The sequence below is a fragment of the Stenella coeruleoalba genome (assembly GCF_951394435.1).
Source record: "Stenella coeruleoalba genome assembly, chromosome: 8".
Lineage (NCBI taxonomy): Eukaryota > Metazoa > Chordata > Mammalia > Artiodactyla > Delphinidae > Stenella > Stenella coeruleoalba.
This window is the reverse complement of record NC_137154.1, coordinates 60,426,223-60,451,643: the sequence shown is the minus strand read 5'-3', so window position 1 is coordinate 60,451,643 and position 25,421 is coordinate 60,426,223. Positions and strand designations below refer to the sequence as shown.

The following is a 25,421-nucleotide window of genomic DNA, read 5'->3' as shown; positions in this document are numbered from 1 at the left end:
TGTAGTCTCAAGATCAAATAATAGTTAGAAATGGTTAATTTAATTATTCTATAACGAGGGGTCTGTGTCAGAGACTGTGTTAGTCAGTGGTGATACCATAGTCATTAAGATGGGTCTCTGCCCTCAAGGAGCTCCTAGGCCAATGGGGGAGATCGATAACTGTACAGTTATGACACAGTTATGTTAGTTCTTGGATTAGAGTATGTATGAAGAACAATGGCAACTTGAAGTGAAATTCCTTGTGGACTGTGACTAAAAGATATTGAGTCAAGTCCTTTTCCTTGATACAGTCAGTTCAGAAGCAAATAAATTGTTCTTGTGTTTGTGGCCAAATACCTTTCTGTCTTGGCTACATAATGATGATGATGGTATGGAAAGGGAGGCATTATTAGTCATCATGAGAGATGGAGCTGTTTTATTTAATCCCTATGGACAGAAAATCAGTCCTCTCAAAACAGGTAGATAACCCACTAGTAATTAATGTAAACAACCTTTCACTTACATCACTTAAAAAAATTTTTTTTATCAGTGGATGAGAGGTTAGGTGCCTCAGTAAGGTCCAGGTACTAGGTACCAAGCACAGATACCAGGCTTCTTTCCTTTCTAGCCCTAACATGACCTGCCAAATAGCAGAATTTCCATTCTGGTTTATTATGTCAGGCTAAAGAAAAAAGGGAACTTAGCTACCAGAATACAGTGTCCTCTATTTATAAGTGACGACCTTGAGAAGCAACTAGGGGAGGAGTGGCTTGAGCAAGGCCACCCAGGTGATCAGGGAGAGAGTTGTGACTGAGGTTAAGGGCTTCTGAACCCCATTCCAGGGCACTCTGTCTTACTCCTGCCTATAGCGTCTCAGGACATTTTTGCCTGTTTACAGTTTTCAGTCATTGAATTTCATATTTTGCTGAAATAAATGGTTGGGTGGAAGTTAAAAAGAGAATCACAAACTAACACCTCATCTTGTCACTAGTGGACAATCATACATTTTAAGATTACGATACCTAACATGGATATATCTGCTGATGATTTTAGCATAGAAAACCCCCAAGCATACACATAATTGCTATCATCTTGCGAATTTCCAAGCAGTTTCCAAAAATATGCTAGAACTGGTCCATGGTGAGCAACCAGCAAATTATGGCCAGCAGACCAAATATCTTCTGTTTGATAAATTAAATCAAAACAGTGAATCATGTCACTGTCATTTTCTCTCAGACAGAAGTATTTCAAGAACTCAAATGCTAAGGAGACAGTGCAATGCTTGAGACTAATATTGAAAAGGGGTATCAAAATAAGATGAGTATTGATTTAAACAGCAACCCTGCACTGTGTCAAGCACTATCTCGTTTAATCCTCACAATGGCTCTGTAAGATAAGCTTTCATTTTTGATCAGATGAATCTTGACTGAAGATGGACAACCTCTTTAGACTTTAATTTCCTCATCTACAAAACAAGGGTAAAAATAAAAAAACTACTTCCTTGTAGGGTTCTTATGAGAATTCAAATAATGGCTATGAACTGCTTAGCAGAGAGCCCATCACACAGCAGTTGCTAAAAAAAAGGTAGCTCTTAATATGATTGTTACCCGCCAGTCCCCTCATCAAGTTTTACAAAAGGTTTTATTTTAGAATTTCTTCTGCAACTCTTAGAATACAGAGAGCAGGTAAGATGAAGCAAGAACTTTCAAAATCCTCACTTAATGCTATGTTAACACTTTAAATGGCTTTTCTTTATTAAGAAACTATGTCAGAAGCATCGTAAACTCCTTTTGGTTTTACTTAAAAGACTTTTCACTGCTTCAGTGTGGGGCATGATCGAAGACCATTTAATTTAAAAGTTTCAAAGTTAAACCCAGGAGTAAAGAATTGGGGAAAAATATTACTGCCAACTCCCCACGTGCAGGGAACAACGCATTAATGGGATCCTACAGACCGAATGTGGATTAATAAGATGCACAAGAAGTGTGAAGAACTAGAGTTTGCTGTACACATTTGGTCCATGTTAGTTCACCTTTGATTTCTAATTAGAGTAAAAAAAAACATGAAAGAAAATCAGTTTTTGGAAAAAAGGAAAAACCTACTTAAACCTTACCAAATGTTTCTCTTGTTATCTTTATTTATTCTTTCAATACACAGAAAGCACAGATTGAACTAAATTGTGCACCCATTTGCATAGAAACGATGTAAAATAATTCTGTTGGCATAATAATAATGAAATAAACTAATTAAATCCCATCATTTGCCCATCATTTACTCTTTAAACATTCTTCTCATTATTCAAATAAAAGCCTTAATAGTGATTGCCAGTTATAGCCTTGTGTTTCTAGCTCAGGCTTCTTTCAGTGATCTCAATGAACTGAGTTCTTATTAGTATCTTCACCCCCTAACAATTCCCCAAGGCGGAGTAGGGTAAATGACAGCTTCCTGGGGCATCACAGGGTCAGCTACGATGTTTATGTGAAGAAAAACCCTGACAAGGGGTACGTCTCAGTGTACCATGAATGCTCGCTCCTTAGTGCCACGTTCACTGTGGTGTAGGGGAGAGACCCAAGGATTTGCAGCCAGAAGATGTTAGAGTATTGACTCAACCAGTTACTAGTGTGTGACCTTTAAGTCACTTCAACTCTTAGAATCTCAATTTTATTATCTATAGAATGGATCTACTAAATCCAGCTTTGCTGAATTGCTGTGAATGTTAAAAAAAATTTATGTTTCTAACACTCTGCATTGTACTTGGTAGTAATTCAGTAAACAATAGCTATTTATATTACTATTATCATCTTCATCATCTACCTTCTCTTCATCATCTTCTCTGGGTCTCATTATGAATCAAAGAGAATAAAATAGCTTATTCCATGGGGTCACCATGAGGACTGAATAACATATGTGAAGGTGCTTTGTCAACAACTTGTCAGCACTCTGAAATAATAATTAACAAACAGACTTGAGCATCAGGGAAACCCTTACTCCTAAGCTACAGTACAAATAATAGGGCTTTTAATCTTTGAGGAAAATTGGAATTACCTTTTTTTTTTTTTCGGTACGCGGGCCTCTCACTGTTGTGGCCTCTCCCGTTGCAGAGCACAGGCTCCGGACGCACAGGCTCAGCAGCCATGGCCCACGGGCCCAGCAGCTCCGTGGCATGTGGGATCTTCCCGGACCGGGGCACGAACCTGTGTCCGCTTCATCGGCAGGCAGACTCTCAACCACTGCGCCACCAGGGAAGCCCTGGAATTACCTTTTATCTGCAGAACCTGGCGAAGTCTCCTTACAAATGGCTGCCAGTGCTTGGATCTGAAGGTCTGCGGGATGCAGAGCCATAGATAGAGCGCAGGGGAGAGGGGGCAGGGGCCACTTCTTCACCACTCACCCCTTGCAGTCACCGATAGGCAGGTTTGGGACTTCATACAGCCTTTAGTAGAACAGAGAAGGGGCATTCATTTATGGTACCAAATGCAGGGCAAAAGAATGATTTAAGGTAGACTTATTCTCAAGTATAGCTGTAATCAAAGGCCCTGTTTTATTTGTGGTGGAATGCTTTTCCCCCACTTGACCTTCTGGAAATTCCTTAGACATTCCTGTCCTTCCTGATCATTCTACCCCAGGGGAGATGGAGTGAATTAAATGATTGGAAAGTTAGGAGCGGAAATTGGCCTTGCATAATCCAGCCCTCTGTCGTGGAAGTAGCCTGGATCACCCTAGTTTTTAGTGGCTCCACCATCAGCCCTTTGTTTTTTATTTCTGGAAACAGACTTTTAGACTGGGTAGAAACTTCCACCACCATCTCTCACCCACCACCCCACACAAACTCACATACACTTTCTGGCTTTGACTGTGAACTCTCCAGGTTCTTGAACTTCTTCAAATGTAGATGCTCTCCCAAGGTTCAGTCCTCAGGCTTCTCCTGTCTCCCATTACACTCTCACTTGGCAATTTCTTCTAATTACGTTATATATCAGAAATGATGAAGTTTGACTACATAAAAAACAAAAAAACAGTGACTTAAACAGGAAGCTGCTATCTATCTCATGTATATATGAAGCATCGCAGTAGGCTGTTCAGGGCTCATATGGCAGTCCACAAATTTTTCAGGAACCTCCAGTCTCCTTCCAGTATACTGATCTGCCATTCCTAGGGTAAGATCCTTGTCCTCAATGTCCAATGTGGCAGCTAGAGCACCAGCTATCACATGTGCTTTGCTAAAAGCAGGAAGGGCAGAAGAATATGATCTCTTCCTTTTAAGTAGATTTTCCGGAAGTACCATATACCACTACTGGTTACATTTTGTTTGTTGGATCACAGTTTCATGGATTAGCAAGGAAATATGAGAAATGTTGTCTTTTAGCTACATAGCAATGTATTTGGCTAAAACTTGGGGTTCTCTATTAATTTGAGAGAGAAGGGTAGAGGGCCAAACATGACTTCAGTGATCAACTCTGGGCTAATAACTTAAATCTGTCTCTAGAGTTGACTTCCTCATAAGTGTAAATTCTCATTTCCAACCATCTGCTTCATTTCTCAAAATTCACTCATTGGGGCTTCCCTGGTGGCACAGTGGTTGAGAGTCCGCCTGCCGATGCAGGGGACACGGGTTTGTGCCCTGGTCCGGGAAGATCCCACGTGCCGCGGAGCGGCTGGGCCCGTGAGCCATGGCCGCTGAGCCTGCGCGTCCGGAGACTGTGCTCTGCAACAGGAGAGGCCACAACAGTGAGAGGCCTGCGTACTGCAAAAAAAAAAAAAAAATTCACTCATTGAATCCATGCATAAAAGAATAAATGGCTACTATTGCCCTCGAGTCTAACCATATGCACGATGGGATTATGAGATTACAAGAGTAAGGTTCTCTACATACAGAATGGCACTTAACCTTCTCATCAGGGCTTTCAAATTCCTCCATACACTGTCCTCCATCTACTTTTCCAACCTAATTTCCCACCACACACCCAAGCAAACTCAGTAATTTCCAGGGGTTCTGAACAGTAGATAATTCTCTACACCCAAACCATTCTTTTGTAATTTGATGCTTTTGTTTATTCTTTTTCCTCAGCCTCTAATACTCTTTATTTTCATCTTTCTTTGGCCAAGTCATATGCATTCCTCAGTGCATATGCAAAACACCACCTTTTCCTTGAAACTTTGTCTGGTCATTGGAACTAATGTTAATCTTTCTTCAATTTATTCAGTAGCATGTTGTTTGTCATCCTTTCATGCACGCTTGACATTATGCCTTGTCTTATAATTATTTGTGCACATAACTATTTCCCACTCTAGTCGAGACTCTCACTGAGGGAAAGGACCATGTTTTACACACACACACACACACACACACACACACTCACACACACAGCATCCAGCACTGGTTTTTTGCATGTAGTATGTGGTTAACGCATGTAAGTTGAATAAATGGATGTTAATATGAAAGTAGGTGTTTTAATTAATCAATCATGTCCTGAGCTCTAAGGACGTGATCATTTTCTCTGGGAGAGAAGATGCCGTACAGAGGCAGATGTACAGTGGACAGTCCAGACACAAGAGACAGACAGATCTGGGTTCAATTCCTAGGTCTGCCACTTGCCTACTAGGTAATCATGGTCAAATTACTTAATATCTCTGAACCTCATTTTTTTCAGTTTGTAAAATGGAGAGATTAATAACAAATACATAATGCTCTTAGTATTTAATGCCAACATATGTAAAGTGCCTACTCTAATGTCTAGCCAATGGCAGGTGCTCAGTAACCATTAGTTTCCTTCCTCATTTCCTCCTCCTCTTGAACCCCATGCTATCAGATAATAGATAGACTAAGACATCTTTTACCTGGAAAAAGGATGCATAACTGGTATTTTCATGTCATATGTCAAAAAAGACTGACAGAAGACACCAATAAATTTAAAAAATTTTAAACTTCTAACAGTTTTATCAAGACAACATTATATGGCTTAAAGCCACGAAAGAGTTATTTGTCAGATGTATCAGATTTTGAAATCAACAAAAGGAGAGAGAGAGCAGTGAAACATAAGAAATACCAGTGGGAGACGTTGGACTAAGTAAGGGACTACCTCTAGAGCCAATTTAGAGAAATCATGAACTTTGTGACTTTACTATGAAATTACAAAAGCCCACATCTCTGTGGATTATCAGACAAATTACTTGACTCGAATACACATTTCTTTCCCTACTTTATAGATTTCATATCCTTCTTCCACTTGATGCCGGTAACTCCATCTTTCCTAACTGATTAAATGAAATTGAAAACAGCCTCTTGTGGATATGCCTTCCTGCCAGAATTGATCTAAATCTGTCCTAGGCAATGAGCCTCTTTCTTGCCAAACAGTCTGCCTTGATTAACTTCACAACAATCTGGTCCCCTTAGGATGCTCACCCATCTGTCAAACAGGAAATCTTGCTCCCTACTACCCCAAATTACCGGTCTGCACGGCATTTCTTTAAAACCCAATACCTTCTTTCTGTTGGCAATTCTGATGCGTATCAAGCATTCATCTTGCCTAATTATTCCACTGCCAGTTGCTGTTATGCCTAAAACTCAGTGATGAAATACCTATGAGCAACGTAAGCCTGTTTATGGGTTTCGTTTATCATTTCCAACCTTTCATTCAAGGCAAAAAGCACACCAGCCAAATGTATGGCCATGATGCAGAGCCTAGACATTACTATTTCTTTGACGCTTGTATCAAATATCCCTGCTGAAATCAGAGGTGATAGGGAAGTTCCTAAAGACAGATGAAATTCCAGCCTTAAAAGTTATTGCCAAGAGCTTAGGTTACAAAACGTTTCCTTTTGCTCTGTGGCTCAACCCCTGGCACCATCAAAAATAGCTTGCGTTCTTACAGAGCGTGAGATCCAGCCAGTCCATTACAAGTGGGTGACTGCAGGAGAGTCACACTCATCATTCAGCATGGGCAGCGCTTCGTTTCCTCCATGAATTGTACTGCTTCTACTGTTGCATTTAGTAAACTAAATATAATTAATTTGCTGACAGTATTGTCTAACCTACTAGACTCATACATTGTGTGAGGGCAAGGGTACCATCTTACTCATTTTTCACCTTCGGCACTGAGCACAGTATTGGGGACATCTAAGAAGCACTTAATAAATAACGGGACCCAGGTGAGAAGAGAGAGCAGACAGAGAACAAGTAAAGGAACAGGGGGCTGTTTCCAGGGTGGTCCGCAGGCAATGTAATAATCACCGAAAATGGGACTGTGGGATGGGAAAGGGCAGTCATGGCTTCACATTACGGGCTGATGATTAGAGCTGTGGATCTCGCTAGCTCAAAGGGCCACTCTCCAAGGCTCAGCCTGGCAGCCTGAATGGTTCTCCCCTCTGGCTTCTCATCCAGACATCTTCCCCAAGCTTACCTTAAGCATCATCCCAGCTTACCTTCCACTGGGTGCTGACTATTCTAGGAATAACTATCGTGGCCGAGTTCCCCTCATGCTTTCCTGCCCAGTTACACACTTCGATCAGACCTGATTGGCCAACTTCAGGGTTTCCCGTTGGCTTCTTTATCAAAGCCCGGCCTTGGCTAACATGCAAAATGGTATTAAGCAGCAGTTTCTCATTCCTTCCTCCTCTCATTAGAAGAAATGTTTCTCTACCTGTCAGATTCCTCTCAGTCCATACACACGCTCCGCTGAATGTGCCCCACAGCTTTCTCTTGTTCGCTTAGAAAGTGTTGACATTCTAACAAGAAGACTTTCTTCTTCTAAGGAACTGTCTGTAGCTTGTCAATATAAACAACCTCTGAGAGCAGAAAAGGGTCTTCTCAAAACACATGCAATAAATATCTGTTGAAATGCATTCTGAGTGATGCTCTTTACTCTTTGAGAGAAAACTAATCACAATTCCATCCTGCAGAGTTCTGTAATTAGAGTTTGAAACACCCTGGTGTATCTCTAGTTATTTCAAGGAGGCCTTGCTAACCTGTCCCAAAATGCTCCAAGGAGAATTTTCATCGAGCTTCCGCTTTGAAAGCAAACAGGCATTGTAGGAATTGGAGGTGGGTTTGGAGGTGTCATAACATCAATAAAAGAAGAGAGAGGTTTCTTCATTTTAAAGTGCTTGGGAGTAATGTACTAGGTTGGAGATTTTCACGCTCTGATTTAAGGAGTCCCAGCGTTCTTCTCAGGGGCCTTTGGGCTGCTGTGCAGTTGGAGTGGAAGAGAGGCCAAAAGTTCTCTTTTGCCTCCCTGTTTTCTTTCTTTCTTTTTGTTTTTTAATTAATTTATTTTATTTTATTATTTATTTTTGGCTGTGTTGGGTCTTCATTGCTGCGTGTGGGCTTTCTCTAGTTGTGGAGAGCAGAGGCTACTCTTCGTTGCAGTGCACGGGCTTCTCATTGCTATGGCTTATCTTTGTTGTGGAGAACAGGCTCTAGGCGATGGGCTTCAGTAGTTGTGGCACATGGGCTCAATAGTTGCGGCTCACGGGCTCTAGAGCACAGGCTCAGTAGTTGTGGTGCACGGGCTTAGTTGCTCTGCGGCATGTGGGATCTTCCCGGACCGGGGCTCGAACCCGTGTCCCCTGCATTGGCAGGCGGATTCTTAACCACTGCGCCACCAGAGAAGTCACACCTCCCTGTTTTCAATCAGAGGTGTAATTGTTATGTTTCCAGAAGCCTTCTTTTAAAGAAAAAAAAAACACGTTTATTCTGGTAATAAAACTTTGAAAACATTGCCCTTAGATTATGGTGGGAGAGAGGGACAGAGACAGATAGATACTGGCCAAAGTAAATATCTGGAACCTCTGTCCACCCTGTTGCCACCACCCTGGTCAAGCCATCATCATTTGTATTACTACCTCAGCCTGCTACCTGAGGTCTCGGCATCAGCTCTCGGCATCAGAAGTGCCCAGTGCACTTCTGTCCAATCCATTTTACACTTTCCATCCAGAAAGATGTTTTCAATGCACATCTGATCAACTCACTATCCTGTTTAAAATTCTCTAATGGCCTCCCAACACTGTGAGGAGTGTATCACAAGGTCCCTCTGGGATCCGGCCTCTCCTTTGTTCTCTGGTCTCATCTTGGGCCATCCAGGACATTGGTCTTCCTTCAAGTTCACTGCCTGCTATTTCTTCCTTCAGAGCCTCTGAATGCATATTGCCTCTGCCTACATCTACTCATCCTGCAGATCTCAAATTAAATAGCTCCTCCTCCTGGAAGCCACCCTAACCCATTCTTCCCAGAGTAGGTTCTGTTTCTCTCCACTGAATATTTTCATGGGTTATTTCCCCATCTGCTTTTTAAGATATATTGTACTGGTAATTATTTCTTCTACATCTGTCTTTCCTCAGTTCCAAAAGTGGCGTCTTGCTTTTCTTGTTCACCACTAAAACTCCAATATTTAGCATAATGCCTGGCATATAATAGGTGTTCATTAACTACGGCTGAAAGAATGAATGCATGGCGTCAGGCACCTAAAAGTTATGTGTATTGGCTGTTTTAGAGCAGTCCCACAGGACTATCTGATCGCTTCACCAAATGGAATGAGAACAGCATTAGGGAAAGCGAGCCATTGCCCAGCACTCCAGCCCACAGGAAACATCTCTACTCCAACCTCTCCTTCCATTTACTGCCAATAGAATCACTAGCCCCAAGCCTGGCACTTAGGAAGAGCCAGCCAGATAAATGTTAAATAGATTGATACTAAAAATGAAAATTGGGACTAAATCATTCCTACACCCCATAAAATTTGAGTTGTAGCATAGTTTTCTGTGCCAGTGCATATTATTCTTGCAGTTTTCCAAGTGTCTATACACCAGACACTGTGCCGTAGGAGTTTTACATGTGTTACCTCATTTCATCCCAGCAACATGTATTAGACAGTGTCTTTAGTCAGTTCAAGCTGCTGCAACAAAGAACCGTAGACTGGGTGGCTTATTAACATCAGAAATTTATTTCTCGCAGTTCCAGAGGCTGGAAGTGTGAGATCAGGGTGCCAGCACAGTTGGGTGCCAGTGAAGGCCTCTTCCGGGTTGCAGACTGCCAACTTGTCGTTGTATCTTCACATGGTAGAGAGAGAAAGAAAAAGCAAGCTCTCTGATGACGTTTAAGAGGGCTAATCCACCCTCATGACCACATCTAATTCTAATTACCCCCAAAGGACCCACATTGGAGGGTAGAGTTTCAACATATGAATTTTGTGGGGGATACAGTCCTTTAGTACACAGCAGGCAGAAATTAGTCTTTACACATTGAGAAACAGAATTTAAGGACTGTGCCTACAGCCGCAGAGCAAGTAGATGGCACAGCTGAGGAGTCTCCCAGGTCTGGCTGACACTTTCCATTATCCTGGTGCCTGGCATGTAGTAGGTGTTCAATAGATGAATGAATGAATGACTTAACACTAGGTGTATGGAAAATGCTCTGGCATGAAAACTTTAGTGCTAAAGTTAAAAGATTGTGCTGATGGAATAAGATACTAACAAGATTCACAGAATCTATAAACACTGATATTCCGGATATTATTAGTTCCTTTTTCTTTCCCTAAATTCCTGAACTACTGGCCAAACCTGGGACATTCCCTACAGGCACTTCATTCAATTAAGCAAACTGCTAAACAGAACTCTTCCTGAACAAGTCAGGCTATGTAGCACAGCGTTTGGCCTGTGAGCACTTTCTGAACAGTCATTGAGCAGAGAGTACCACAGGGGTTTGCAAATGTGTACAGAAGAAGGAGAGAAAGATAGCGTGACCCTACATGACCCACAATAAATAACAACACAAGAGCAGCTATACACACACACACACACACACACACATATATGCATATACTGATCTGAGGGCCTTTCATCCATAATTAATCAATCTTCACAACAACTGTGAGATGGTTCCTAACATGTTTCAGTGAATCTAGGTTGTCATTGACTATAAGATGCACTCTGTGTGTCACCAAGAAAGGAAAAATGCTGTCCATTGAATTACAAGATGGCGTTGATGGTAAGATGCATCCTAACTTTTGAAATATGAGGATGAAAAAAGGGTGATAAAATATAGTATTTTAAATTCCATTTTACACATGAGGCAACCGCAAGAGACCCAAAGAGGTGAAGTCATGTTCCAAAGTCACAGAGCATGGGTTTTGATTCAATTCAGTTCAGTTTAGCCTTGTGTTGTGTGCGCCTCCTCTGTGCCCTGTGGGAGAGACGCAGAGACGAACGAGACACTACCCTAACCCCAAGGAGCTGAGCTGTTGATCAGGGAAGTAGACCCATAGGCAAATCAACTAAAATACCACCTGCTAAGTGCAAGAATAAGGCCAGATACAAGGTTGCAGCCTGGCACGGAGAGGGGAATGGATAGGCTCTCTGGATAGGCTCAGAGGGTTCCCAGAGAATGTCACGAGTTTCAAAGAATGGATTGAAATTTGCTGAATGATTTTATGCTTATTTTTTAATATCCAGTCAGTGCGTTAGCTTGTTCAACAATGTTAAGAAAAATTCTTGGCTGAAAAATTCCACCTACACTGTGTGAGTTGTGGTAGAGAGTGTCCAAGAGAAGAGGGGAAGGCCTTCCATGGCTCAGCTCATGTGCATGCTTCCAAGGAGAGGTAGGAAGGGGGAGAGGCTGAGGGAAGAAAGCTGAGTCCTCAGGATGTGAGATCACTATTATTACAGAAGGGGTTCCCTTTAGGACAAAGCCTGAAGGACATGTCTAGTCAGTTGGGTGGGGTGGGAGGGGTGCTACCACCTCTCAGCTAGTGGAGCTGGGAGAATTGTCCATTCGTCAACTCCTTTCTGAGCACCTAATGGGGGATCCTGCTGTGGCACCCCACACTAATTCTTAGTATATTACACGTCATGCTCGATTTTAAGTATATTTAGGGCCTTTGCACTGGCTGTTCCCTCTTCTTAGAACACTTTCCTCAGATGCCAGCATGACTAATTCCCTCGCCTCCTTCGAGCCTCGGCTCAGATGTCTTTCTCAGTGAGCCCTACTTTGACCAGCCTATTTACAAATGCAACCTTCACCACCACCACAACTCAACCCCATCTCAAAATCCTGATGCCTCTTATTCTGCTCTATTTTTAACTTGTTCTATACCAACTAGCTACTCCTAACCTAATATACTGTTTGCTTATTTATTAGGTTTATTGTTTTTTGCCCATCTTTTCTCACTAGAACATAAGCTCCATGAAGGCATGAAATTTTGTCTGTTTTCATTCACTGATAAGCTCCAGAATCATCATTGGTATGTGCTCAGTAAATATTTGATGAATGAATAATTGAGTAGCTGAACGAATATATCCCTTACCAGTATCCTCAACCAAATATTAAGCTCCATGAGGACAAGAAGCAAGCCTCTTGTGTATTTCTGAGCCCTCAGCACATCATAATGATTGGCACATAATAGGCACTCTGTAAATAATGTTGCATTTAATATTTAAATAACTGTTATCTCATTTCCGTGCATGTAAGTTAAATCACATCCTGAACTCAGTGTTTTACCTGGGTGAGTAAGGAACCATCTCTTGTCTTCTCTGTCTGCCCTCATTCAACAGGTGATAATGGGAGCCTTTATGGACATATATGAGATTTTGAGGTGAAGTTTTCCCTAATTCCAGATTTTCTCTTGCCTCAGTCTAGCCCTGTAGTTTCCACCCAGTTTTCTGAAATTCATAAACAAACAGACAAACAAAACAAACTCAATATTGAGAGAGCTGAAGTGATTATCCAATAGTCAGGTTTTGTGGTATGTGAATTTCATCACCAACCCTGATAAACTACCACTAAGAATTTGGGGTAGTTGTGTGGACTATTCTTGGATGTCTTTCTCCCCTTTTTTATTTGCTCATGAGAGAAATGAACTTTCTCCAACACCTTCTAGGCCTGGCATGTGTCAGCTGATATCACTAGTCATTCAGTAAATACTTAAAAGAAAGTGTTATTGGAAAGCAGAGGTAGGGTTGCTTTGTTTATGCTCCAGTGAGCAACACTAGAAAAAAGGGATGGAATTTACAGGGAAGAAATTTAGATTCTAGACTCAATGAACAAACACTGAGGACTTACTGGGTTCTAAAAGCTCTGGTATATGTAATTCTTATAAGGACTCTGTTGGACAGGAATTCTTGCCCCTCATGTTATCCCTTGGGAGGCCTAGGTACAGAGATGAAAATCACACAGCTGCTTAAATGGCAGAGGAGCTGTTTGAGCCCAGGACTATCTAATGTTCATGTCTCATGATCTTGACCTGAGTCTTCTGTGTATAAATTTAAATATTTAGATGGTGATTGTGTATCAGCAATAATGAAATTCCAAATCAGGATATTCTTTTTCTCCACTGCAAGCTTACTAATTTGTGACAGTAAGACCCTAAAAAGTAGATACCAAAGTTTGCTGTACATTTTTAGCTCAGATCAGAAATAAAAGGCTACGGTCAGGGCTTTGTCAGCCTTTCTGAAATATCTTGATTAATATATCTTTGATTGTCTGACAAACAAGGCCAGAACATAAGAGCTTTTAGAACTGTCATAAAACCTGGGCTATTCATCCTGGCCATGTTCCTCTTTCCCATATTTCATTTTCTGAGTAGCCAGCTGATGGCATCTGGGGGAAAAGACAATGATTTTTTTTTTTTTTTTTTTTTTGCGGTACGCGGGCCTCTCACTGTTGTGGCCTCTCCCGTTGCGGAGCACAGGCTCCGCACGCACAGGCTCAGCGGCCATGGCTCACGGGCCCAGCCGCTCCACGGCATGTGGGATATTCCCGGACCGGGGCACGAACCCGCGTCCCCTGCATCGGCAGGCGGACCCCCAACCACTGCACCACCAGGGAAGCCCCTAAGGGCTATCTTTTGAATCACAGATAATAAATACCCAGAACAGTGCCTGACATGTATGTTGTAGGCCTACCACGTGCTCAGCAGTCACTCAATAAACAATGGCATCGTGGTCAATGACCTCTTACAAGGATTGACAGAGGCTAACGTGTTCCCATCCACTAAGACTGATTTGGTGATGGCTTTAGCCACCACTCTCACCGAAGGCAATTCATTATTGAGGTGAGTGGGGAAATAAGTGGCCTTGATAGAGCTCAGTAAGTTTGGACACGATGACTCATCCACAGGGGTGTGGGTGGCTCCTCAGAGAGATGTGAGGAGTAATCGGTACAGAGCTGCGTGTATCCCTCTACCTGGGATGGATATGTTCTGACTTGAGAGACACAATCACACATATGGCACATATGTTCATCATTTCCTAAGAAAGACAGGAAGGCCTATGCTGGGTGTCACTCAGGCCTTCCTTACCTGCTATTTCCAACTGCCCAGGCCTTATACGAAAGAAAACAAACTGTTGAATTCCAGGGATTGCCCTGTGACAAGCATAGGTGATAGACTGAATAACAGAAAATCACTTTTATTGGGCATCTGTTATGGGGTAGATTCTGGGGATAGGAGGAATATGAACCTTCCCCACCCTCTATACTCATGCAAACTAGAATTTGCAGATGTTAAAAAACACAATACAGGATGAGATAAGAGTATATGAGAGGGGCACTTAACTCCCAGTGAATGAGTTTTTGGATTGATGAGGGAGATGACACAGAATGACCTTCACAACACAAACAGTCCTATGAGGCACATAAATGTCAGCCACATGGAAAGTTACCTCATTTCCCCAAAGTGTCTTAAAGAACAAAGGCATAGAACATGACAGCTGAAACACACCTTGATAGCTGGTGTGACACTGGACATGTTGCTTAATTTATCCAAGTTTGTGTTTCCTCATCTGCAACACAAGGCCAAAATATGCACTGCAGGGCAGTGTGAGAACTGAATGTGGGCTCAGTAAAGTACATGTGCCTCTCTCCTGAAGTCTAGTCCACGGTGTCATCATCAATGCAACCATCCAATCATGAAATCTTTGGGGATGAGATCTAAGTACAACATCCTTTATCAGGAGTTCCAAGCTGGGTTCTTACAGTCAGGAGCACGGGCTTCTTGATTCAGACACATCTGTCTGTTTGAATTCTGGTTCTGCCACTTACTAGCTTTTTTCATTTCGGCTCTCATTTCCTTTATGAGATCAAAAATGCTTACGTGGCAGGGGCTTCCCTGGTGGCGCAGTGGTTGAGAGTCAGCCTGCTGATGCAGGGGACATGGGTTCGTGCCCCGGTCCGGGAAGATCCCACCCACATGCCGTGGAGCGGCTGGGCCCGTGAGCCATGGCCACTGAGCCTGCGCGTCCGGAGCCTGTGCTCCGCAGCGGGAGAGGCCACAACAGTGAGAGGCTCTTGTACCGCAAAAAAAAAAAAAAAAAAAAAAAATTGCTTACGTGGCAGGATCGTAATCTGACAAAGTGGAATTCATTCTGTGCTGGTCTTGTGTACTTTACAGGCCCCATCCCGTTGTTGTATCTCCATAACAATCTTGTGAGTCAATGCCATCGTTACCTGAGCTTCACTGATGAGGGAGTAGTCATCTATGGTTAAGAGGTCAGCTAAGAGGTTAAGTCACAGGCCCCAGATTCACAACTAGTGATGACAGAGTTGGGAATTAAATCCAGAACTTTTCTCTCTCCAAAGCTTGGCATATAACCCGTATGCTGGCTTGCCTACCCAGTAAATTGAGGGAGACAATGAATATAAGGTCTAGCATATTGTGGGACACTTAAAAAGCACAATTTTGGTCTGGTACCTAGGTCTCCACAGCCAGGTTGCACAGCCATGAGGATAAGCAGCTGCTTCACCCCCCCACTTCCTTTCCTAGACTTCCCCTGTTGGCAAGGGGCCACCCGCCACATGTTGAAATGCAGGAGGGGCAGGAGGGATGGGAGAGTCGTTGCATTATTCATGTCTAATTCTACTTGTCTAATGGACTTGTTAAAGCACCCTGGGTGAAAAGTGTGAGTCTTAATGGCATTTTATAAAAGTTGCTGTGATGAATTAGCACATAAAGCAAATTAAAAACAGCTTATCGCTTTTTAAAATAGGTGATGGGACACTGTAGCGTTTTTCCCAGATGTGACGATCCATTAATATCCAAAGGAGCTAAAAGCTGCTGAAATGTGTCAGCTGCTTGCTTTTAGGGACCTGACAAGTCTGAATCAGTGTAATCCTAGAGGGGCAGATTGTCCAAGATTGTCCAAGAGAAATAGAACTCATGGAAAGAGCATGTTGCTGATCCCAAGGGTGGGAAATCTCCCCTCAAGAATACTTGGGACTAGAATGAAGCCCAGTAGAATTAATGTCTGACCTGGTGGGGACCTTCGGGATTGGTCTCTATTCCCCTCCCCTTGCACACAGGGTCGCTGAGGCTTGAAAGAAGCGGGGCTTTCAAAGGTCATCTGAAATATTTCCACAGACCTTCCTGAGGGTCTGCTTTGTGCCCAGCACTGTACTGGGTCCTGAGGATAGTAAGGTGTTTTAGACGTCTTTGTACACAGTCCATAAGACAGCTACTAAGTGGCACAGTTGGGACCCAGATCCCCTGATTCAAATCCCAGTGCGTTTTTCAGAATAATAATTATCATAGTAATAATAGCTAGCGTTTACTGAGCACTTGCTACTGCCAGGCTGGTGTTACAACACTTTACATATCTTATTTCATTTAATCCTCACTGCAACTCTTTGAGGTGGCTGGTGTTATTACTATGCCAGTTTTACAGTTAAGAAAGCTTGAGGGACTTCCCTTGGGGGCGCAGTGGTTAAGAATCCGCCTGCTAATGCAGGGGACACGGGTTCAATCCCTGGTCCAGGAAGATCCCACATGCTGCGGAGCACATAAGCCCGTGCATCACAACTACTGAGCCTGCACTCTAGAGCCCGCGAACCACAACTACTGAACCCGCATGCCACAACTACTGAAGCCCACGCACCTAGAGCCTGCGCTCCGCAACAAGAGAAGCCTCCGCAATGAGAAGCCCACACAACGAAGAGTAGCCCCCACTGGCCGCAGCTAGAGAAAGCCCGCGCGCAGCAACAGAGACCCAGTGCAGCCAAAAATAAATAAATAAATAATAAATTTGCTTTTAAAAAAGGAAAAGAAAAGAAAGCTTGAAACCCAGAGAGGTTAAGTAACTTGTTCAAGATCACACACGTTAAAAAGTTGCAAACCCAGGCAGTCTGACCCTATAGCCTGCCTTCTTGGCCACCATCTGCCAGCTTTCCTGATGGCTTTTCTACCTCCACTCCCCACGCTTTACAATCCAGAAGGAGCCTGGAGCCACACTAGAGGTTAGGGGACCTTAGGATAGGAATACTGGGACAAGAACTGAGCAGTAAGGGGACTGCAGGGATTTGGGGGAGAAGAGGTGGTCAGCTCTGAAGGGAAGATTAAAAGTTCCTGGTACTGCTAAGTCGTGAGCACAGCCAGAGGGCGACAGGCTGGGAAATTGAGCCTGATAATGAAATGGCCACGAATGTGGGTTTTGGAGTCAGACAAACCTTATTCTAGATTCAGTGTCTACCATGTGTGTACTTGTGACCTAAGGCAGGTTCCTTAACTTCCTGAACCTCCTCCGCCATCTGTAAAACAGGGGTACTAATTTTTACCTTTCAGGTTGTTACGATGTCAAATAAGACAATGGATACAAAGTGCCAGGCCCCTAATATGGGCATAAGTAGTGGTTGTCATCATGATTATCCTCCTTGCCACCCTGTCACCACCTTCACCACCTCCCAGATTGAGGCGGGGGGGTGGGGGGGAACAAGGTGAAGAGCACCGAACTAGGACTTAGCGTCGGGAGACACACGCTCCAGCCCCAGCTTGCTGCCTCTAAGCCATGTGTCCTGGGGTTAGTTAGGGGTCCTTGCTAGGTTTGCCCCTCATCTGTAAAAAGGGGATAGGAAGTACTATATCCATTGTGCCTTCTTTGTAGGAATGTATTGAGTCACAAATGAGGAAGTGTATATGAATATGCCTTCCAATCTATAGAGCGAGTGTTGGGGGTCCCAAAGACAACTGTCAAGGTCGATGATGTACTAGGAGGGCTCATCGGACTCAGCATAGTCATCCTCATGACTATGATTTATTATAGGAAATGGATCCAAAGCAAACTCAGTGAACGGAAAGGTGCATGGGACAAAGTCCAGAGGAAACTAGGTGAAGCTTCCAGGAGTCTCCTCCCAGTGGAGTCACACAGGATATGCCTGATTCCTCCAGCAACAAATCGTGACAATGGGTGTAAAACCCTGTCTACCAGGGAAGCTCCTTACAGACTCAGTGTCCAGAGATTTTATTGCAGACTGGTCACGTAGGCACCCTCGCTGCCTGGCACCTGCTGCAATTCCAGACTCCCAAGGGAAAAGCAGGTATTCAGCTTAAATGGTATTGTTTATATAAACAGCTTAGGCACAGTGAGCCGTTCTTAATAGGAAATGGTAAGAACCCTCCCCAAAACTAAGTTCCCAGATGTCAGCCAAGGGCTGTCCTTGTAAGCAGGCCTTTTTAAGGATGTAATCTCAGGATTGCTGTGTTAACTCTTTTTTTCACAGAATAGAATCCATAGAAAGGATTTTTATAAGTATACACTCAAAGGGGGAAAAGGAGGTAATAATTATAATAATAACAGTTCATACTTAAAGATTGTCACTGTGTGTAGGCACTTTTGTGTATGCGTTACATATATTACCTTAGGTAGCATTTCATCCATACAACAATTCCATGATGGGGTACCGTTATCATCACTGTTGTTGTCATCACTGTGTTATATATGAGGGAACTGAGGCCTAAGAGGGGCTAGAGCGCTTTCCTGGGTTACCAGCTATGTGACTAGTAAGAAGAGAAGTAGTAGGACCAGGACATGGCCCCTAACAGTGTGGCCCCTGAGTCGTTTTCTTAGCCGCTATTATACCGCACTATGCTACACAGCACCTACCATGGGCCGGGTGCATCCGATGTGTTATGTCATTAATGCTCGCCGCAGCTCCACGTGAGTATAGTTATTGGACTAATTTTACATTTAAAAACCTGTGGTTCAGGAATGTTAATTTGTGTCACATCAGCCAGCCAGAGAAGTGACAGAGTCAGGAGTGGGTCTCTGCCTTCTCTCAGTCCCCTTTTCCTGGCTGGGGTTTTGTGAAGTCTTTGGTAGAGAAGATGCAGATGGTCGGGTGGAAATGAGTCATTCTAGGAGCTGAGACCTCGCCCCCACCCAGCCCGTATTCCTTCACCTGGGGACATAATTAATGGAAAAAGGGGCTGTGTTGCAAGTAATTCAACTTTCCCTGCAGTATTTGAGAGCTGTAGATGCTGCCTTCAGCTCTTTTGGGTTGCCATGACAACAGATGTGACATTTCTTTCATGAGGAAAAAAAAGAAAGAAAGAAAAAGAATCATACTTGGTCCTCAGTGATTTTAGACAGACCTGTTCATCAGATCTAGCTAGTTTTGCTTGCATAGTGGCTACACTCTAAGGAAATTCTTAGAAGGACTCAAAGGGGAATAAACAGGGATGTGGCAAAATCTGCTTCTCCGGGGAAATCTCATGTTGTATGTGTGTGGTGATGGTTTGTGGGAGATACAGGAGGAGGCGGACGATGTAAAACTTGAGACAGATTGTCAGCTGCTTGGGACAACAGCTCGTCACTGAGGTCTCAATCATCGTAATTCTGCTTCCAACTCCCTCACCCCATCAGTCATATATATTACAGCGTGTTGGGCTCAGCAAAGGCTCAGCAAAGGCTCAGCAAAGATTCTTTAGTGGGGAAAACTTGCTATACATAAAGGAAGAATTACAATTCAGCGTGATAAATGCAATGATGAGATAGGCTTGGTATACTAGGGAAGCAATTTATCTTGTTCATATCATTTTTTGTTCTTTGCCCGCACCGTGCGGCATGTGGGATCTTAGTTCACCGACCAGGGATCAAAGCCTCCCCCCCTGCATTGGAAGCATGGAGTCTTAACCACTGGACAGACAGGGAAGTCCCTTGTTCATATTTTGATCTATGTGTCTATATACATACACATAAACATAGGTGTATTTTCATTATTGCTTTGTGAGCATTTAGTAATGTCATTAAATTAACCTCTACAACCATCCAATTTTAGTGATAGTCCAATACTCCAGTGAGTGGAAGGGTCCCAGTCCCCTGTGGGAGGACATGGAAGTTGTTACCATGCTGCATTCAGAAAGATGCCATGGTTCTCTTCATTCTTCCTTTCTAGTGATTTGTAAAATTTGATTGTAGTGAGAGAGTACTAACCTGCCTCGCAACCTCCTGGGAGAAGTAAGAACTAATCGTGATTTGTGACCAAAGCAGTAGGAATGTTGACTGCGATTCCAGGGGTTAGTCCTGGGAGTTGGTATCCAATGGGCAATGGGTTCTCAGGGCAGGAATGAACAGTCAGAATGGTGAATCCTAGATCTGTGCTGCCAGAGATTCCTAACAATGTTCTCTCTCTTGTCATTTCCTCCAGAGCCATGTTTGACTACGACAAGAGCAAGGACAGTGGGCTGCCAAGTCAAGGACTTAGTTTTAAATATGGAGACATTCTCCACGTTATCAACGCCTCTGATGATGAGTGGTGGCAAGCCAGGAGAGTCACGCTGGAGGGCGACAGTGAGGAGATGGGGGTCATCCCCAGCAAGCGGAGGTAAGAATGCCATTTTTGTTTCAGAGGATTTGCTGCTCAGCTCTCCAGGGAGTGGAGGTGAGGGAAGATGAAGATGCGGCAGACTGTTCACAAAATATCTCTTTGAGTAGGATAGTCAGTCCGCGGGGAAATTGTCAGTGATGGCAGGTGACACAAATGAAATGCTCTCACGCTGCTCATGTTAGGGTTTTACCAAAACTGCCAACTGTGATAAAGGAAGAAAGAGGATCTGCTTATTCTGCCTTCCTAAAACTTAGCAGCTTTCGTGTGTTCAAGATTACGCTTATCAGCTTGTATACTGACAAACTCAGAGGGGTTACTTCAGAGGTTCATAGTTTACTGGATAAGTTTATAGAAAGGCCAGGTGAAAGCCAAGTAAAGTAGACTGTTTACAAATCTCATGTCCTGGCTGTGTAGTACTTCCAGATATTGATGGGAAAAGACTAAAAACCTCCATTCCAAAATCAGATACTTGGGGATAAACAACAAGGTCCTGCTGCATAGCACAGAGAACTTTATTCAGTATCCTATGATAAACCATAATGGAAAAGAATATAAAAAAAGAATGTATGTATGTATAACTGAATTACTTTGCTGTACGGCAGAAATTAACACAACATTGTAAATCAGGTATGCTTGAATTAAAAAAAATAAAATGACAGTTCCATTGGGGAAATAAACAAAATCGGGATAAGAGCTGTCAAACGTCTGGTGAGGTCCAAAGAGTGGGTTTACAGCTGTTTTTTATAGCGTTAGTTACTCTTGTCCCCCACCCCACCTAGCACTCCCTACTTTCACTCAGATAATTAGTTCTGTATGTAATTCCCAAGTAAAGCCTATTATGTTCTTTCTCTTCTAAGCATTTCTTCGACTCTGCTTTTGAAAGGCGGGAATAGGCTTCAGAACAGCCACGTCCTTCATCTGTCCCAGCGGTTTCTGACCATTACCACTAGAAAGGAACTTTCCTTCCCATGACTGTCCTTCTGGCACTAAGATATTGTCTGAGAAACAAATTATCTGCACCCTAGAAAAGAGATATGGTATGAAGTCTAAGTCGGGAATAATGCTTATTCAAAGCAGTCACTAACTTTTCTTGAGCTACAAAGGGCTCCCCTCCTCATATGCAAACACCCCAAATACCTATGTAAAAAATCCTCATGGGGCTTCCCTGGTGGCGCAGTGGTTGAGAGTCCGCCTGCCGCTGCAGGGGACACGGGTTCGTGCCCCGGTCCGGGAAGATCCCACATGCCGCGGAGCGGCTGGGCCCGTGAGCCACGGCCGCTGAGCCTGCGCGTCCGGCGCCTGTGCTCCGCAACGGAAGAGGCCACAACAGTGAGAGGCCCGCGTACTGGGGGAAAAAAAAAAAAAAATCCTCATGAAGCTGAGTATTCAAGTGCTGCCGCATGCACAGTGACCCAGTGACTGAGCTAGCACCAGCCATAGTGGGAAGATGAAATTAGCCAGAAATAACTCTGTGGGGCATTTGCACCCCAGAGAAGACCGGTCCCCCATTTTTCTCTGCCTGGGGCCACATAGCCTAGGGTGAATGTAGGGAGAGGGCAGCAGGCCGACTCTTCTGCAGCTGCTCCCTCCCACCCTCTAAGCCTATGCCTATGAATCTCCCAGCAGCAGACAGTTCTTTAAACCTCTGGGCTCCTGCATAGTTGCCTGACATTGCTTTGAGAGGATGTTCTGAGTTTGTAGTTTGCAGTGTTTTCTGAATTCAAAGCAGTAACTCTCAGGACTAGTATATATTCTGTGTTTCTCCATTTCCATTTATTTAAAAAGAAAATGTCAAGGCAATATGCATTTCGGTTTGCTTTGATGTGATTAATCAGAGCTGTCTGAGGAGCTGTTCTGTAGAAGAAGGTTCCATCTTATCGAATATGGCCCCAAGGGTAGAAATGTGCTGGAGAAGGAAAGCTGTGTGGGAATAGATTTCAACTCACTTTTTAAAAAATCCTTTTAGTAGTTGGAGCTGACTAGAGATGATATGGATTACCTGGGAAGACAGTGACCTAGAACAATGGTTTTCATACCAAAGGTACATTGTGAAGACTTAGATATGCCCCTCCCCCCCACACACAGTGATTCTGATTCAGTCCATCTGGAGTGGGTCCTGGAGATCTGTATTGGTATGTAAGTTCCTCCAGGTGATTCTGATAATAGAAGATTCAGTGGCAGGAAGTATTATAAAAGGAAATCAAACGTTGGGTGGGACAGTTGAACTATAGGATTTACAGCCACTTTCCAACCCTGAGGTTCTGTGATTCTAGTCATTCTTGTCAATTGTCCTTCATTTGTTCAATTGCACATCATTTCCCCGCTAAGGAACATTCTCAGTGCTAGTCCTCCTGGGGTAATTTTCTGCCTGCTGGTGGTCATTCTTGAACTGGCTCTCTCTCCTATTTTGGATGAAGGCCATCCTAACAGCCATGCTACAGCTGGCCTGGAGAAGAAGTTTGTCTAGTGACTCTAATGTTGATATTTGTATTCTCTCTCATGAAGGGTACAGTAGCCCACCCGCCATCTCGTGTGTGTGTGTGTGTGTGTGTGTGTGTGTGTGTGTGTGTGTGTGTGTGTGTGTGTGTGTGTATGGCTATAAATCAATCTCTGTCAGATTTTCTCCTCAGGATTTTAACTCTTTCCAAAAATGTTACTATTATTGTTTTATGTGTTTATAAAAGTAACACATTTCATTGAAAAAAAAGGAAACATTTAGAAAAGAAGAAATAAAAATCACTAATAGGGCTTCCCTGGTGGCACAGTGGTTGAGAGTCCGCCTGCCGATGCAGGGGACACGGGTTCGTGCCTCGGTCCGGGAAGATCCCACATGCCGCGGAGCGGCTGGGCCCGTGAGCCATGGCCGCTGAGCCTGCACGTCTAGAGCCTGTGCTCTGCAACGGGAGAGGCCACAATAGTGAGAGGCCTGCGTACCGCAAAAAAAAAAAAAAAAAAATCACTTATAATCATACCCCACAAAGTGTTCTTCTGTGCTTATTTTAGTGCAGTTTAAAATCTGTCATGAGGGCTTCCCTGGTGGCGCAGTGGTTAAGAATACACATGCCAATATAGGGGACATGGGTTTGAGCCCTGGTCCGGGAAGATCCCACATGCTACGGAGCAACTAAGGCCATGTGCCACAACTACTGAGCCTGCGCTCTGGAGCCCGCGAGCCACAGCTACTGAGCCTGCGTGCCACAGCTACTGAAGCCTGTGTGCCTAGAGCCTGTGCTCTGCAACAAGAGAAGCCACTGCAATGAGAAGCCCGCGCACCACAATGAAGAGTAGCCCCCACTCACCACAACTAGAGAAAAGCCCGCGCACAGCAACAAAGACCCAAGGCAGCCAAAAATTAATTAATTAATTTAAAAAAAAGAATCTGCCTGCCAGAGCAGGGGACACGGGTTCAATCCCTTGTCTGGGAAACTCCCACATGCCGCAGAACAACTAAGCCCGTGCACCACAACTACTGAGCCTGCGCTCTAGAGCACACGAGCCGACGTGCCACAAATACTGAAGCCCATGCACCTAGAGCCTGTGCTCCACAAGAGAAGCCACAGCAGTGTGAAGCCCGCGCACCACAACAAAGAGTAGCCCCTGCTCTCCACAACTGGAGAAAGAGTGCAGCAATGAAGACCCAAAAACAAAGACCCAATGCAGCCAAAAATAAATAAATATTAAAAAAGAAAAAATTCCTTTAAAGAAATTACAAAAAATAAAATAAAATATATCATGAGCCTTCCCTAGGGCTGCTCTTTAATGTTTAACTTCTAAAGGAGGCACTCTTACTTTATACTGCATTCAGCATCTTATAACTATAGCTCAGAATAAATGGTTACTGGTATCAATATGACTTATTATTAGATTAGGGTTATGCTTAATTCCTCTCTACCCCCTTTTATAAGTATAGTTCAGCACGTAGAGCTGGTCTGGAAAAATCTCATAATGGATAACATCCCTTATGACTTCACCCTTTACAAAAATGTTTCTCTCTTGATGATTCTATTTAAACATCCTATGAAGTCGTAAGATGAGTATGAAAGTCATTGCCTTTTCCCTCCTTCTTTTTAGAAGTTGGTAAATAAATTTTACTTAAATAAATGCTCCTAGAGCATGCTAGACACTGATCTAAGCACTTTACAATTAACTTATTTAAACCTCATTACAACCCTATGGGGAAGGTAATATAATTAGCCTCATTTTACAAACCAGGAGTTTGAAGCAGAGAGAGATTAATTTACTTGCCTATACTGCCCAGCTAATAAATGGCATAACTGGGATTTTATTCCAGGCTATAACGCTCTTAACTCATATGCAATCCTGCCTCCCACCATTATAAAAATAAGAATTGACAAAATTCAATTCATCAAGCACTGCTTGAGCAGCTTCTGTGTGCCAGGTGCTATCGTCCAGTCACTGCCTGGAGCCCAATATTTGTAGGACCAACATGTAACTATGGCACAGCTACACTGTGGTGAGGGCTATATTGTAAATAAACGTGCTGTCTTAGTTTGGGCAGCTATTACAGAATACCATTCACTGGGTGACTTATACAACAGACATTTATTTTTTGTAGTTCTGGAGTCCAAAATCAAGGCACTGGCTGATCGAGTTCTCAGAGAGGGCCCTCTTCCTGGTTTGCAGATGGCCTTATTGCTGTTTCCTCATATGGCAGAGAGAGAAAGATCTTTTCTCTCATATTTCTTCATTTTGGACACTAATTTGATTGACGAGGACTCCACCCTCATAACCTAATTACCTCCCAATACCTCACCACCAGAGACCACCACACTAGGGATTAGGGCTTCAACATATGAATTTTATGTGGACACAAACATTCAGTCCACAGCAGGTATCAAGG

At 43.4% G+C, this 25,421-nt stretch overlaps 1 protein-coding gene across 23 annotated transcripts in view; it reads left to right on the top strand.

Moving 5' to 3' along the window:
* DLG2 (discs large MAGUK scaffold protein 2) overlaps positions 1-25,421 on the top strand; it is a 2,041,348-nt gene that overhangs the window by 1,947,600 nt on the left and 68,327 nt on the right. For all 23 annotated transcript variants that reach the window (XM_079928919.1, XM_079928924.1, XM_079928927.1 and 20 more), the window contains one exon: positions 20,381-20,557. In XM_079928919.1, coding sequence (XP_079785045.1) covers positions 20,381-20,557 — 177 coding nt within the window. The remainder of the gene's footprint in view (positions 1-20,380; positions 20,558-25,421) is intronic.